Source organism: Coturnix japonica, chromosome 7 (genome assembly GCF_054131305.1).
Source record: "Coturnix japonica strain WE chromosome 7, WE-NBRP24, whole genome shotgun sequence".
NCBI lineage: Eukaryota > Metazoa > Chordata > Aves > Galliformes > Phasianidae > Coturnix > Coturnix japonica.
The window spans coordinates 20,475,099-20,491,456 of NC_140669.1; the positions used below are offsets into that span (position 1 = coordinate 20,475,099).

The 16,358-nt window shown below is 38.6% G+C and overlaps 1 protein-coding gene across 1 annotated transcript in view; it reads right to left on the reverse strand.

The window, feature by feature from the left end:
- LOC107316636 (uncharacterized) overlaps positions 1–16,358 on the reverse strand; it is a 162,658-nt gene that overhangs the window by 18,323 nt on the left and 127,977 nt on the right. The window contains exon 3 of the mRNA XM_085552670.1: positions 11,887–12,010. Coding sequence (XP_085408796.1) covers positions 11,978–12,010 — 33 coding nt within the window. The 3' untranslated portion in view covers positions 11,887–11,977. The remainder of the gene's footprint in view (positions 1–11,886; positions 12,011–16,358) is intronic.

The following is a 16,358-nucleotide window of genomic DNA, read 5'->3' on the forward strand; positions in this document are numbered from 1 at the left end:
ATTCTAGAAAAAGGAAGCAAGCACAGGAAAAAAGGAAAACGGAAAGAAATATGAAGAAGAAAAGGAAAAGGTAAAAGAAAGAGGAAAAGGAAAAAGCACACTGACAAAAGTAGTTTGGAAGATGCCATTTTCCAGTCGAAGTTTTTCAGTGAAAGTGTGTGTGAGCTGCAGTTGGTTGCACTGCCTACTTTCTACACTTACAAAGTACAAGGCTGCTGAGAAGGCAGGAAGCACTTTGGTGAAGTCTGGTTCACTGATTTTCCTACTCCCTTGACCTATATTTTTTTCCCCAATCTTTAATTTTTTTTTTTACCAAACTTTCTTAGTTCAGCACATTAACATTCCTCCAAAATTTAATTATGCTCCCCCATGATTCCCCAGAGCCCTTTGCCTGAGCTTACTTTCTCCATTTGCTTTAATTCTAAGTAACAAGCACCTACACTATGCAGGAGTCCAACCCCCTGCAGGTTCCTTTACTCCCTCCATATGCTGCAAGCTGTCCCTTTTGGAGAGTTGCCCTATTGCTTGACTGGGGGCCTATTCTTTCTCAGATGATTTCCCTATAAGGTTCATTGCTACTGAGAGCAGGACTACTGACAGCATACATTTTGAATCCAGCCATGGAAATTGCTTCGTGATAATCTTTACCAAATGCTACATTACATGGTACTACATTTGCTACTGGGCTGGGGATTCTTCTTTCCGTTTGTAAATCTGCTTTTATGACCATATTATTTTGAACACTTCATTTCATGCCTAGTACTGAAAAAGGAATAAAATATCACAGTAAAGCATTAGATGCTTACCTAAAAAGGGGATGCTAGCCTATCCAATTTTCTTACAGTATTGCTCACTTAATATAGTGAATAAGCCTGAGGTCCAACAAGATTCCTTCATAATGTATACTGAAATGTATCGCTTCCTTCCTCAAGCCGGTTTGCTATTGAGCCAGATGTACCCTACCCATCTTCTCATTACTGTGATCAATCTTCTCTCTGCTGATCAGAATTTAATCCTGTTAAATCACTAACCTTGCAGTACATGTCTATCACACGCACGCATGCTTGCCACAGCAGATTACTGTAACTGCCTTTATTTTTGGAACACGCTCTCCAGGCTCCCCTGGGCTAATCCTTACAGCCCTGCTGCACAGCCATGGGGAGCTTGAGCAGCCCAGCCCTCTCAAAGGGCAAAGCAGTGTGCAGAGGGTGCATGGATCCTCCCGACCTGAACTCCAGGTAGGAGGGAAGAGCAAGCAGCACAGATCTGCATTACACCCAACCCTGCTGCTCAGCTGCAGCTGGGAGCAGTCAGCACCACTGGTCCGTGAAAGCTTCAATATACTCAGATGCAGTACAGTCTTCTCAATTTTACTGACATTTTTGATTATTTGCCCTAAGACAGTAATAGAGCGATAAAGGTCTTGACTATGGGAGAAGCACTCCAAGTCATTTAGCAATTTGTAGCTGCCAATGTTTCAACTAGTTTGGATCACTAGAGGGTGCAGATTAGCCTCTTCAGTCTCAAAGTGGACGTTTGTATTGTGACATATAGACCCAGACAGCTCCTGATTTCCAATATTAAGTGCTTCAGACAGGAGGCATGAATTACTTACTTTGAGTCTGCCTGTTTCAGCTTTCCTTTTACAAGCACACACTACTGAGGTACAATGCTACATAGAAAAAGGCATTTTGTGCCTCCTGTTCCTATCATATATAAGGAAAGATTTTGTCAATACAAGTATTAAACAGAATAGCAACATAAAAAGTTAGGTATGGCTTATTTAGTCTTATGATTGTCTGAAAGCAGCACACTCAAGTTATATCTCGTATTTTAAAAATAGAATATACAGCCTAAGGAGATTCCTACCCAATGGCTGAGGTTTTTTTTTTTTGTTTTTTTTTTTTCTTTCTTTTTTGTTTTATTTTTATTTTTTTTTCAGACAATATACAGGATTTTAGTACATTCTCATTCTTTTCACTGTGCAACTTGCCAAACTCTTTCCCCTGACCTTACCACTTTTGATAACAGAGTTCAATAATTCAGCACTCTTTAATAATCACCGTTATATCCAAATCTATTATTTTGTTTATGTGGCACTGGCTTTAGATCACAATTTCATCTAGCAGTTACAATGAACGACTTGGATTTGCAAATATCCTTGCCAGGGAACTAGTGGTTTAGAAAATAATGAGTAAGAAAAAACCCTCCTTGTTCTCTGTGCCATTCTCGGGGGGATAATGGTGATGAGCTAGAAAGTGGAGTGGTCGAGCAGTGTTCTCCTGAACAATAATCATCTAATTGTCCCAGGAGGCACACAGAACAGCATTCTGAACCTCACTGAATAAGAGTACCCATCCAGGTGCTTAATTAACAAAAAATTCTGCATTTACGGCTAATTAAGAAAGTCAGGATCAGTCAGTCAAGAGCATATCTCAGAGTACTGAGCCATTAGTGGATCTATGAAGTTCTAAGCTATTAGAACAAAGAAACAGTATATATAAACCTTAGCAGAGAGAAGCAGATGGGATTTTTTTATATTATGTGCAGCTGGATTCACTTGCTGGAGCAAAGGTAGATCAATAAACACAATTTAAATGAAAACCTTTGACTCTTCCCACACTTGTACTTAGTTTTTAACTTGCTAAAGAGAAATTTATGGAACAGCCAGGAATTAGAGTGGGAACCTGAGTCTTGAAAATACTCAAATCTACTATGCTGCACAGGACTCAATATGTCATAAAACACTGTTAATAAAATGGAAAATAATGTACCATGTAGGTTATCTAACTGCCAGAATAACATTTGACAGCATAGTTGCGGTGGTGTAGACAGAGTCTGGATGTCAATTTATCTGCTATTAAGTCTGCAGTGTTCACTATAGATCGCAAATTCAGCTCTAAAGCAGGAACGGACAGGCAGCTAGAAAGCTGAACCAGGTCCAACTACATGTTAGGAAAAGGGGCTGCAGAAAAATAATGACACTGACTCTTCATCACTCTTTGTCAGAAACAGAAGAAACTGATCAGGGAAAAGAGAGTATTGCAATGGCAGAAGAATAAAAAAAAACAAAAGCATTTTTTCTTCTGTGACAAAAGATAACATCTGTGTGCTCTGTAGAAGCAGCACTCATGTAGGAACTCTGCTCTATTGGCCTGCTGCAAACAGGGCAAAGAGAATAAGCTCTGCTAAATCAGTGCTTGGCCCTGGGCAGAAACAGGCAGGGAGTCCCTGTGCAGATGACTGCGATGCAGACACTCAAGGATGGCTCTAAAGGGAGACTGACGAGAGCTATGGGGTTTTCGAAGTCCAGCTGGGGCAATGGCAATGCTAGTGATAGGCTGAATTGCAAAACAGTCTCTAAAAGTGGCAAACCTTTTCTGCGGAGCTACAGACAGGGCTGTGGCTGGTATTGATTCTCTACTAAGAGTTGGAAGAACGTGGCCCTGATAGCTACAGTCACCAGCTGGTTGGGAGATGCCACCAGAGTCTGCAACAGTAGCACTAGAGAGATTAAAAGGGCTGATTCCACATGGAATATTTACATGAGGATGTTGTGCAGAAAAATGTATGGTAGAAATTTACAGTGCACATAAATTCCCATATGAACATCTCCCCATAGTCAATACTTGCAAGTGGAGCACAATAAGAAGCAGCAGGAAATAAGATTGCTTTTCTTCAGCTGTGGAAGTCTGCACAAAGCAATTGTGTTGGAATTGATCCTATTCAGTCAGAGTTGGAACTTAGAAGAGAGGCTGTTTAATCACATCTTAGTTAGTTCTAGTTCAGTAGTCCATGTTCAGGAAAAGAATAAAAATCAACAGCAGCATCATGTACAAAAATAACAACATCATTAGATGAAAAAAAAAAATTGAATCGCACTTCCTAAATCATCTGAGACAGATCTTAAAATCATAGCATTTTGCTCACGACTAAGGGGATAAGATGCAATATCATGCTTTGCTTTTTTTTTTTTTTAATAATATCTTAATATATATTCTTTGAAAAGCAAATACAAAACCATGTAACATATTTCTTAGAGGCACCACAGAAAGAAGAGACATTTCCTTGGCTCAGGGAAGATTTTGTAGGTATCTTGCCTATATTCTCTGCTACAGTGTTGGAAAAAAAATAAAAAATCATGACATTTTCTTTGTTTTCCTCTTTTGTCACTCATTTTTCACTCCCATTTTTCCTGCCATTTTCTGAACTTGTGTCTAGATCAGTGAAGAGATCCTTGGCCCTCTGCTAATCATTAGCATTTTGAGACAAAATCAAGTCAGTGACCTATGGATTAAAAGCACTACAGCCTATTACCATCTACCAGGGTAGTTTGCCCTAATGTTAAGTGCCATTTAGCAAAGAGGTCCTCTAGTTTGTGATCTTCTAAATTTATTGTCTAAAAAGGAATTAATTTTAAAATAATTAATGCCAGCTTAAATTGCTATGATATATCTGCAGGCTTCTGCTTGCTACAGCTCTAAGTACAACATGATTCACTCTTTTCTATCCTTCATGGTTCAGACCCTGTAATTACAATTCACGGTCAAGATATCTGTCAGCACATCGCTCCTTTTGCTGGTTGATAGTTCATGCAACAATGGAAGGTATCTGCCAAGCAGCACCTGTCTTTTTAATCATTTAAGATATTAAATAAATAAAACAGAGTATGCACCAACAGCATTATTTTCTTTAAATTCGTTCATCCCTCTCATGCACATTTAATGAGAAAAGCTGGATGTTAAGAGATGCTGATTTGTCATCACCACAGAACATAGTGTTGCAACCAGGGAAAACTTTGCTTTTCTGGCTTATTGTTTTACTCAGAGAGGAAAGACAGCTTCAAGCTGCTGCCACTCTCAGTTGCTCAAACTAGGCAAGAAGCACGCATAAACTCAGCATATTTGTATTTCCTGTGCTATTAGACAGCCATAAACGAATTCAAACCCCTTCATACAGAAGTTGAATACAATGTTTCAGAGTATGAATTATTTTGAATTTGAAAATTAAGAAATTGCCACATCCTGCATACTATTTCTGTTCCTTTATGCTGACATTTCAAATGAGATAGAGATATTGAGTACAGCAATGTTAGAAATTTAACTACGACATCTAGTCTACAATGGCACTGACTTTTTTCTACTGCGGGCTACACCACAGAGGTACTGTGATGACAATGTACCAAATTTGCGTGGTTTGAAACAGGAAACTGCCATTTGGTGTTTTAGAGGTAGGGAACTGATCCTCAGAGACCAAATCCAGATCCTAAAGGGCACTTCAAAGCTCTTCATACAGCCATGCCAATTGCAGTGCTGCTTGGCCACTTAGAGGCTCTGACCTGACAGAATTATCCACCCTCAGAGCCAAAGTCTTTAGAGCAGAAATGATCGTGAATCTGAACCTTTCATGCTCTAGGCCCAAAGCATGAACATATCCAACTATTTCATTTTTTATATCTACTTTAAATTCTGTTTTTCAATCAGCATATATTTGAATAATCAAACATTTATTTTTGTCAAAAGAGAGTCTGAAATGTGAAAATTCACTGTTCTCCGCTCTTTCCCCAAGCAATCTGCAGAAAGGCAGTAGCTGTATTTCACAGATAACATAGCCATTAGCAGTTCTATCTGCTTCCCCTGACCAGTGGCATTATGTCACACATGAGTTTTGGCATCTGAATTGAAAGCAGCAGGTATCCACTTCAATTGATTTCTCACATACTATTTCTTACATGCTATATCAGTTTAGATAATATATGTCGCTATTTATCAAAATGACCATTTTGATAACTGAAGAAGAGTAATTAAAAAAAAAAAAGAAACACAAACCAACTATTAATAATGTAGGAAGAGCCAGAGCCAGTGTGTAGGGGTTAGGGTGAGGGTAAGGAGGGGCATATAGAAATTCAGCTACCACCTTCCTTGCCTACAGCACTTCACAGCCTGAGGGCTTTCAGAATGCTTCCAGAGCTCCAGCAGGAAGAACCACTCAATTACTGTGGTGCAATGTGGATAATTTCAGCAGCATAAGTAGGTTCAGGCAGTCAAGGTATTAGCATCATCCTGTTGTCCTGCAATATGAGGCACTTCTACATTTGAGGTTCTGAGCAAAGAGAGATCAGTGTGTCTATCTCCATAGCAAACAGCCTCCGCTAGTGATCATTTTAGCCTGTTACATAAGATCAAGCTACGTTCTTTTCATACTGTGTTGAAGATAACAGCTCCTCTAGAGAAGTGACAAAAAGAAACACCCACAGAGAGAGAAGTAGAGAAGCAAAAGCAGACACAACAGCTCATGCCTCTGAGACCTTCAGTTACTGACAGGCCTTAGGACAGAGCAAGCAGCCTTATCAGTCCCTCTAAACACAGCAACAGCTTCTCATCTTAAGCTGAAACAGATTCCTTTGCTCTGCTGTTCACAGCAGCAGGGCCAAGAATCAGACATGACAGTAAAAGGGGAGATGTTATTTGGTTCCCTTCATACACTATCTCACTCCAGCAAGGCCCTGCACAATGCTGTGGGTATAAGATGGCTGGATGGGACAACCACTGTGCTTTTAGTGCTCTCTATCTGCCCCTCTAGCACTGATTTAGTCCCAGTGAAGTCCCAGTGAAGTAACTAGATATCTGAATAAATCTCAGTTTTTTGTTGACTGATTTCTATCACACTACTTCTAGCATCCAGGCTTTGCCCCTGTAAGGTTTTGTTCTGCATCACAGTTTGTATGCCACGAAGTCAGATTCCTGGCACCTGCCTGAAGGCTTAGAGTTTTTGGGAGGCCTCTGAAACCTGGTGCTTCCTATTGCTAGAGCTGCTTGCATCAAATGCCCAAGAAAGCCTGCACAGTCTTAGCTCTTCTCTGAATCTGGCCCTAAAATTTTTAGCTATCTACATTTTGTGATCAGCAAAATAAGCTGATGGAACCAATGCTGTGAAAGTTGAAGGTGTTTGCTAAAAACAAGGGGCTTTGTACTCAATGGGAGGGATTTAGAAAGAAGTGAAGCACTCAAATGCAAGAACATCCACTCCCCCTTGGACCACGGAAGCACATGAACCCAGAATTTTTCTTTTTGTGCCTCAGACCTACGCAGTTTGAAGAGACATGAGCACCCAATAGCCCTCAGCTAATTGAGATCCAGGGCTTTGCAATCAGTGCTCTCTAAGGCTGCCTTGTAACTCTGCTCACACTGCCTCTTGTGTAACATGCATGCTTGCATGCATTTTCACTCTCTCACTCAGCAAAGTTGAGCGAATATCCCTTCTGGGATATTTTAAAGAAGAATATATTTTCTTGGGGATGCAAAGACAAAGCATGAAGAACCCCTTTGCACACACATAGCCAGCAGCATACCAGTGACTCCATGGATTTGTACCACGCGACATAATCGGCACTTGCACAGGAAGTTGCTCAGGCTAAAGACCCTGTCATAGACTTGTGTTGTCAATTAGCGTGTGCAGCTATGGCATTATGAATGAATTACATGAGCAGATTGCCATGTGACATCGCTGGACTACCATGTCAGGCAGAACATTTTATATCACAAAACAAATTGAATGAAAGTGGAAAAAGGCCTTGGCGTATTTTAAGGTAAAAAGCAATTTCTCACCCAGCTGTGGAAGGGGGAAAAGATTGCTTGTGCTAGTGTGCACATGTTATAAAGCTGTCATTTATAGGGATGAAAATGAACTCTCTTTTTACTAGCGACCTAGTCTAATAACCTGCAATCCTGAATGCAGAATCCGCAAAGAGCTAATGACTTCAGGTCTTGCTGACCCAGTATGGGCTCTGTTCCCAGAGTCCTTTTGAACATATGGGGAAAATAGCCAGGTTTGTGCAAACAGAAATGTTTGCTTAAGCTGAGCCCAGGACCAATGCTGTGTAACCATCATCTTAGGAAAGGAAGTTTTGTTGCCAAGTAAAAATTTAATCTGGAAACTGAAAGTCAGTAAGAAATAGAGTTGTTTCCTCAGGACAGTCCATTTCTGCTATGAAAACAAAACCCAAGGTAAGAGGAGCAGATTGTAAAAAACTGTGCTATGATGATATCTAAATACATCCTAAAAAAAGATTTATGGTTTCAGTCTAGTCCTGAAGGGAATCTGCAGAACTGCAGGACCACTGGCACTGATGTGGGGATTGCAGACAGCACAAATCAGGCTCTAAATAATGGATCAAAAATAGGAGCCTCAAAAGCTACTTTTTATTGTGCTTTGGGGAATAGCGCAGACTATTATAAAATACTGCAGGTAGCGAAGCTCCAACAGTATCATGTAGTTAAAAGAAAAAAAAAAGCTTTGAGAAAGGCAGGGAAACATCAGTGGCAGTGAGTAGTGCTGTACCTCAATACAGCAGGGGACGGTGGTATCTCAGGCAGGTGATGGGGCTCAGCACCTTGCCCCATGGGCTGCCACACCACACTATAAATTGCAATGACAGACTGGGGGATTCAGCTGGCTCCTAACAATCCTACATTCTTCTAAAAATAAAGGTGATTATATGGACTTGGTTATTAGGAACAATCGCATGAAGATGATATTCAGATACATTCAGTTGACTGCTGCTATCCCATGTCAATTATGTAAACAGGGTCATACCAGGAACTACCTCTTCCTGCATCAAAAGGGGCAGGCATCATCAACACGCAACAACCTTTAGTATTTCAAGCTTTAAAAAACAAGACCGATCCACCCTCGACAAAATTTCTATAGCATGCTTCTTTGTAGATTTGGGGTTTCTGTCCATTTGATTTTTTGTTAGAAAATGAAAAACAAAAAAAGCAATAAAAATAAAAATAAATAAAAATAACCACAAAAAAACCAACCAAACAAAAAAACCCAACCTGGCTAGCAGTTCAAATATGTAAATTAAAATACACCAGAGAACAGAAGTTTAATCTCACCTGGAACTTAAACAGGAGAATAGCAGTGAATGCTTGGCTATCTTCAAGAGAACCAAGAGTACGATTGCCAGACACGATCTCTGGTGACCAGCTCTTTGCAGCTACATGCAAGATTCAGTAAGAAAACAGATGGTACACTAGAGCTTTGCTTCATGAAGAATAATAGATGAGCAGATAGAGCCTCTCAATCTCAGAGTGGCACACTGGGTGATCAGAATCCTAATCACAACCGTGCTGTGATAAAAGACTCTGGATGAAAAATGAATTAAGGTGGTTTGGTCTGTTTTATCAATAAAAGTAATAGCAAGACATATTTCTTACAATTCTTTAAGCAGGAGAAAACTCACAAGAGTGATACATACTGCTTCTAAAGCAATGTGAAGTCAGATAAATCACACTGTTCATTTAATGGTTGCACATTTGCTTCTACTGTATTATCAGAAAGATTATTCCCAACATTCTGGGAAAATAGATAAGAATATACAAAAAAATATATAGACCAAAGTTCCCCTTCTGGCATCTTTTGTCTCTTTTCTGTGGAGGCTAGTACGTGTTAGAAAACAAATCATTAGCTTTATGTTGCACTGTTTTGTTATTATAATACATTACAAACTAATGCTGAATTCTGTCATCTAGAAATATTTGAGCGTGATTTCCATATCTGAAAAACAATTTCATGTCAAGAAGGTAATAACAAGTGAAATAACATCAATATAACAAGAATATTAGAACAGCCTGAGAGTAATGACATTGCAGCCTAAGGTATTAGAAGAAAATAGCTTAAATTATTCAGCAAGTAAACTGATGTCATGTGGTCAGTGCACTGCATGTTTCACATATCCCAATTAGAATTAATGTAATAATAAAGATTGATTATTAAGTAATAAGCACTGGCCAAACAAATTACTGCAAACATAAGTCAAATCTTCTAGGACAGCATCTCTCTCCCTCTAGTTTAAACAACAGCTCTTGACACAAACCAGTACTGAACAAACAATTATTTAGAAATATTTTCTGACTTCCTCACCCATCTTGAGAACATAGATCAAGTCATCTCAAAACTCACTATAAAATTTCTTACACTGTTTACTAAGTGTGTTACTCTCCAAGATGTGATAATCACCAAAGTAGTGTTCAGGCTTACATGTACAGAACTGTACCTCAGTTACCTGTTCTGATTATAAATAATTACAGTAAATATATTTTTCTTTGTATTACACAAGCAACTTATTTCATAAAAGCAGAGTAGTTTACAGACTTCCAGGTTATTTTCAGTTATTTTACTGAAAATGGTGATACATGCTACAGAATTTTTAATACTGAATTGATGGCTTTCACAATTGATGATTCAAGCTGTGTAACAAACTGTGAAGCCCTGTGGTTTTTGTCAAATACCACTCCCACGTTGTTGTTTCTTGGATGGAGCACATTGTGCCATGATACAGTTAGCAGCAGAGAATGTGTTCCAACAGATTCCTTCTAATTTGGTGGAAAAAGCACGTTTTTATCCTCAGATACAAACCTGTCCACTGATCTAAAAATAAAGCTGAATCTTGGATCCAATGGACAAATTAAAAAGGGACTTGTTAGCTAAAATACGCTCCAGGAGATCTCACACAACCTTAGGGCCGTGATATTAAATCTAATTTCAGACATAAAAGCACTGTCTGAAAACCTATGAACCACCTATGTAAGCCCCTTCAAGCCCTTAATATTTGTTTTTGGATTTCTGAGCAATTCCTATTAAACAGAATTTCTGGTATGGTGTTATTGTAGCTAACCTTGCTCTCAGAAGCTGTTAGTGCCACAGAACTCTTTGGGCTCCATAAATTTATAAGCATGCTGTTGTAAGTGGTTTTATTGCTAACAGACTACCAAGAAAATGGAAACAGAAGAGTGTCCACCTGGTAGAGGACAGCAATGCTGTGAAAAGGCAGTTCTATTTTGCTGATATGTATGAGAGACAGTGAAATACGACTTGTATGAGCAAAATAAGCCAATTTAACCCAAAGCGTTTGGGGTTTACTAGAAACAATACAATACATAATTGATTAGAACATAAATATAAACTACCAAGATTTAAAGTAGCATAGAGAATACATTTCCCACATAAGGATGTTAAAGATGAAAAACGTGAAAACTTTGTTCTAGCCTTCTTTACTGTGAATGTGTGTCTGCATTCTATATTGCTCTGGTCGGTATACAGGTGAAATATTTGATGTAGTAGGAGAGTAGTACTGGCCTTTTCAAATACAGTCCAAGGCTACAGTAAGCCAATACTCTCAGAAGTCACTAGAAAAAAAATTGACAAGCTGAAGAGATGCTAACTGATGTTTCTAAATGTGCAAATAGTAAATGAATAGAAGACTGTTGCTTAATACTCCAGATACTTTAGAATTCATGGCTGCTTACAGAGAGCTTAACTGAGATATAGTGGTTTTGGGATACTTCTTCAAACACATGTTGCTCTCACCAAACGTGCCTCTCAGAGAGCTGTGCTGTTCTACCCTCCATCAGATTTATATGCCATACGTTCCTAGATCTTGAGATAAACTAGCAGGCATCTGAGAGAGACCCCAAATGAAATATTCATGAACTTTCATAACATTCATTACCATTTTATGATTCTCTTTACTTGGTCGAACAACAACGCTTTCTAGCAGTCTATTAAATCAGCCAGCAAACTTTATAAATCACTGGATAAACTACATGAATCTGTCACATCTTAATGTACTGTCTGGGCTCCAAAAATACTTGCGTACATGGCAAAGTCATACTACTTATGAGGCTATCTGTTGTCATTCTTCAACATTGATTTTTCTGGGTGAACTCTGACTGTATTAGGAATTCACCATATTTTTTAGGACAGAGTTTGAGCTTTGTAGATAGATATACCAAAGTAACATGTAAAATCTAATGGATGTACATTTTCCACAATGGTGAAAATAGCTTATCTAGAAAAAAATACAAATGTGCAAGAACTCACCAATTAAAGTCTTGTTGAGCTATAGCGAATAGAATGAAGATGTTCAACATCCAGCCAAATCTCTGCAAGGCTGCAAATTCTGGACTGAAAGTCAACTCAGGCTGCTAGAAGATGATGCTAAATCCTAGTGAAGGAAAATGGAAGCAAGTAAAATTGCTGAGGATGCAGATGACCTCAAGAATAATCAAATCTGTCAATTTCCATTAACATTCTGTTATCTTTTGTTTCAGGGCCTCCTGGGCACAAATCTTCCCAGCTGCCTGCAGTATACTTTAACCACCTGCCTCTGCAGGCTAACAGTAGCTCTCAAAACAACTTTTACCAACAAATTGCTACTGACTATAAACATACTTAGTTTATCTGTTGTATCCACTATAGACAACACAGCACACCTCACCACCTTCCTGGCTTCTTTCCTGGTTGCATTTAACTTTGTTTAGCTGTCTCTGTTGCTCGCTAAAATACAGGATCTAAGTAGTCTTAGCACTTCTCTCACGGATGACTTCAGACATGTAAGCTCACTCAAATAATTTGATTCAGAAAAAATCTGTAACTCGTGGGAAAAAAAGTTGCTATATCTAAACTGAAATAAAAATATCAACTACCAACTGGATTTATTTGCTGTAATTGCATCTGGCGCTTACAGTATTTTCCACAGTATCTGTTCTGTTGATAATGTTGCACAAGGTCACAGTTACTGTACCTTTTCTGTTCCAAAATTTCTATTTTCTTATCTTAACTTTGACCTTTCTTCTACTGAGCACTGATTCTTATCGATTTGTGCGACTTCTGCCCCTCATGCTACAGAAGATTAAGCATATTTTGAAGCTAATTTCTCTACTGTAAGGAGCTGGTAGATAATTTAGAAATCATTTACAAACAGAGTTAACCTCTTGATGCCAGTTCTCTAGTTCTGTGCTTGAAGTTTAAGTGCTTGTTTAAGTGCTTTGCCAAGGCGGAGAAATAGAACCTGGTTCAGGTCCCTTGGCAGCAGCAGCAGCAGACATTTACCAAGGCAAAACAACCTTTGGATTACGCAAGGAATATTTACAACCATTAAAAAGCATTTGACGTGCCCCTGTATTTCTGTTTCCTTTTTAAAATGGATGTCAGAGGCAGAAAGCTTCCAAGCAGACTGTAAAACTTTGGTAGGTGCATTTGAAGTTATAATAGCCTTAAACTGTCAGTCCAGAAACATTGCAGGAAGTCACACGAAACAGACAAGCACAACAGTTTATTACAGACTTGTTCATATTCTATCTCCTTTCTAAAATAAGAAAAAAAATTAATTAGTCCTTCAAGTTTCATACTACTTTCCTGCCAGCAGCATGCAGCAAAACAGATTTTTGCTGTAGAGTTAGTTCTAAGCAAACTCCAGGCCTCACCTTGCAGGAAGCAGCTAAATTCAGCCCAGCATCTTAGTTCTAGCTTCATAGAAAGCAGTAGCAGAACTCCTGTGACTTTAAATAGCAGCTTGTTTTATTTTTGGTGATTCAACTGTATCACAGAAAGTTCTAACATCTTTTGTATATTTTAAAAATGCTTCTCTGGATACCATGTTTCCAAAAGAGTGGAGTACAAGGGTGAAAGAGCCTTCACTATGTCAGGTCTGAGCTTCTTTAGAAGAAGCCTGTAGTTTACATTACAGGTGCAGTAAGTATTGAGATATGTGTCTCTGCTGCCAGCTGAATGCTAGACATTCAACTTTTCACTTGGGAAGAACATTTATATTGCAAGTACATTTCCAAATATGATTTATTTTACCAGATTGCAACAGAACTAAGCATTGCTGAAGAGCAATGCATCAGAGATGCTAAGACAACTAAGCATCATAGACAGAAATCAGTGTGAGTTTCCCAATAAGGTTCTTTTCCATAGTAAAATTTTACTCATTAACTAAAAATTCCTACAGGAGATGTTTTTGTTTTTTTTTCTTCTAAAGATTTAAGATGATGATTTTTTTTTTAATTTAAAAATTTATCTAAAAACACCAATAACTTTAAGTTCATAAAGTCTCACTTTCACACTCCAACCACATTCTCTAGGCAGTGCTAGGTCATTTTAAAATATTCCAAGCTAAGCATTTACTGAGCATTATTTTTTGTGCATTACACAACTAGCGTCCTCTCTAGTGGAGGGAAGACCATGATTTTGTTGTGTTTTATATATAAAAGAATAGAAGCCAACATGAAAATTAATAGCTGAATTCTGTTGACTGTAAAGTAACTAACTGAAAAGCTGCCCTTGATCTTTTCTATTGAAGAACATCAACAAGACTTTGGAGCTTGTCAACAATTTTCCAGATGCTGACTGAATTTGTTTCATGCCACTAAAATGACTGTAAATGGATGGTACAAGTGTAAATATGGATGCTGTGTGCTACTTATTCTTCTGCAATAAATATAAAGTTTAGAAAATTTTAAAAAACTTATTCTTTATGCATATTCAGTTTCAGCTTACTGAATTAGCTAACATCGAAGACTGCTACTTTTCAATTCAAGATATTTTATGTAAAGATTTTCTTTAGTTACTGGAGTCCTGAACATTGATAGCTTTATAGATGCAAGGTGGAATGATACAAAGATGGTAACAGATGTTCAAAAGGTTATCTACAGGGAAAAACTCACCAATATGGATGCCTTTGCTAGTAAATACTGAGGCAGTCACCACTGGGAAGCAATCTCCACATGATGCTGCTTTGGTGGTGGTCAGCCCTTAAATGAGTTCTAGAGGAGGTGGAGTCAAGCTCCACCCCTTCCAGGAGCACAGCTAAATTACTCTCACCTGTGCTCCCATAGCTGACCCGACACTTGCCTCAGCTGATTAATCTGAGGTTCAGGCTGTGATTACCAATATCCCATACAATAGATAAGAAAATATTCCAATGGAGATAATTTATTGCAGGCCAAAAGCTCATTTGCTGTAAATTGTCACAATTCTACCGGATTCAGCTTGAATTTTATAAGTGACAAAAAATCCTTGATGCATAGTACAACGCATCATAACAGTACCAAAATTATTTTGGTTTCTAAAAAGCTGCTTACAATTGCTAACAATTTACTTTCTTAAGGATGGAACACACAAGTGACAGTACCTCAGAGCAGCTTGCATTATTGCAATCAAGTATTTCACATTTTAGATGGGGAAGGTAATATTCAATTGCTCCAGTGTTTTTGTGCATTGACATTTGAGACGTCCAAGGGCATTGGTGACTTCTATGTGGGACTGGCAACGGGATGCAGCATACAGGAGAGACCTAGCAGGCTCACAGGTAGCAGACAAAGTCTTGATAGGATACCCTGGACTTCTAAAATGGTATTGGGTGCCATTAATTGTTCTGCAAAGCAGATAACATTAATTCTCCCCAGTCACAGGGTAGTTGAACAGAAGTTTTCTGCTATATCAGCTACTGTTATTACCCACTACATCTTTCACCTCCAAAAAGAAAAGCAGTTCTGTAAAAGCACATTTTCTTTCACATGACATTGGGAAGACTGCCTTGCATCAGACTCCTACAGCAGATGAGCAAAATATCCCAGTACAGACTCTGCCTTCAGAAACATCAGCTTAGATTTTCAGTCACCAGTGGACATAATGAAATTATACCACATATGTATTATTATAATTGGCCATAATTGCAGTGCTTAGAGATAATGAGATGAAGAATTACTTGGAATATAGAGGCATAATCAATAGACAGCAAGTAGAAAAACAATTAGATAACCTTTTAGGAGAAGGTTATTTTTTTGTTTGCTTTTCAATGTTATTTATTTATTTATTTATTTATTTATTTTTATTTTATTTTTTTTAGAATTTCAGTTTGTAGAATCCTGGCTAAAGAATGTATTCTGCATTTTTTAAATAGACACTCTAGGACTCAGAAGCATGATAGATTTAAATTATAACTGCCTAGATGAAAGGTGGGAAAGAGTAAACCTTGCATGGAGGAAACAGCAAATATTTCCTTAACCATTGACTGTCAAAAAAAGGTAAAACTTGATGAATTTAATGTTAAAAGAAGTGAGAACACAAGAGAATCTCCAGCACTGAGCCTTGTTTGTGTGTGCACAGGCCCAATGGGCAGCATGAGGCCAGCTGCTCTGCTCAGGCCTGGCCACAGATAAGTCTCTGCAATTTGTACTTGCAGTACTGGGGCTTGCTCTGCAACCTGGACATTGCTGGGGCAAACAGGGACGTTCTCCTAGTCCTGTGCTCACTCTCTCTAACTCCTCACCATAAGCCATTAGCTGGATAAAAGGAGGTGTGGAAAGAAAGAAGACTGTAAAAAGAGGTGGAGTTGGCCTCCATCCAGCTCATGCAGACAGCACATTCTCCATGGCTGCTGTTGGGTGGCTTTACGACCACTTTGGTGCCAGCCATGAGTATGAACACACCTTTATGAAGGCTGAGATTCTGGCCCACAGTCTGATCTGCTTTGCTATGCAAATCTCCCTGCACAGGCTCTCCACAGA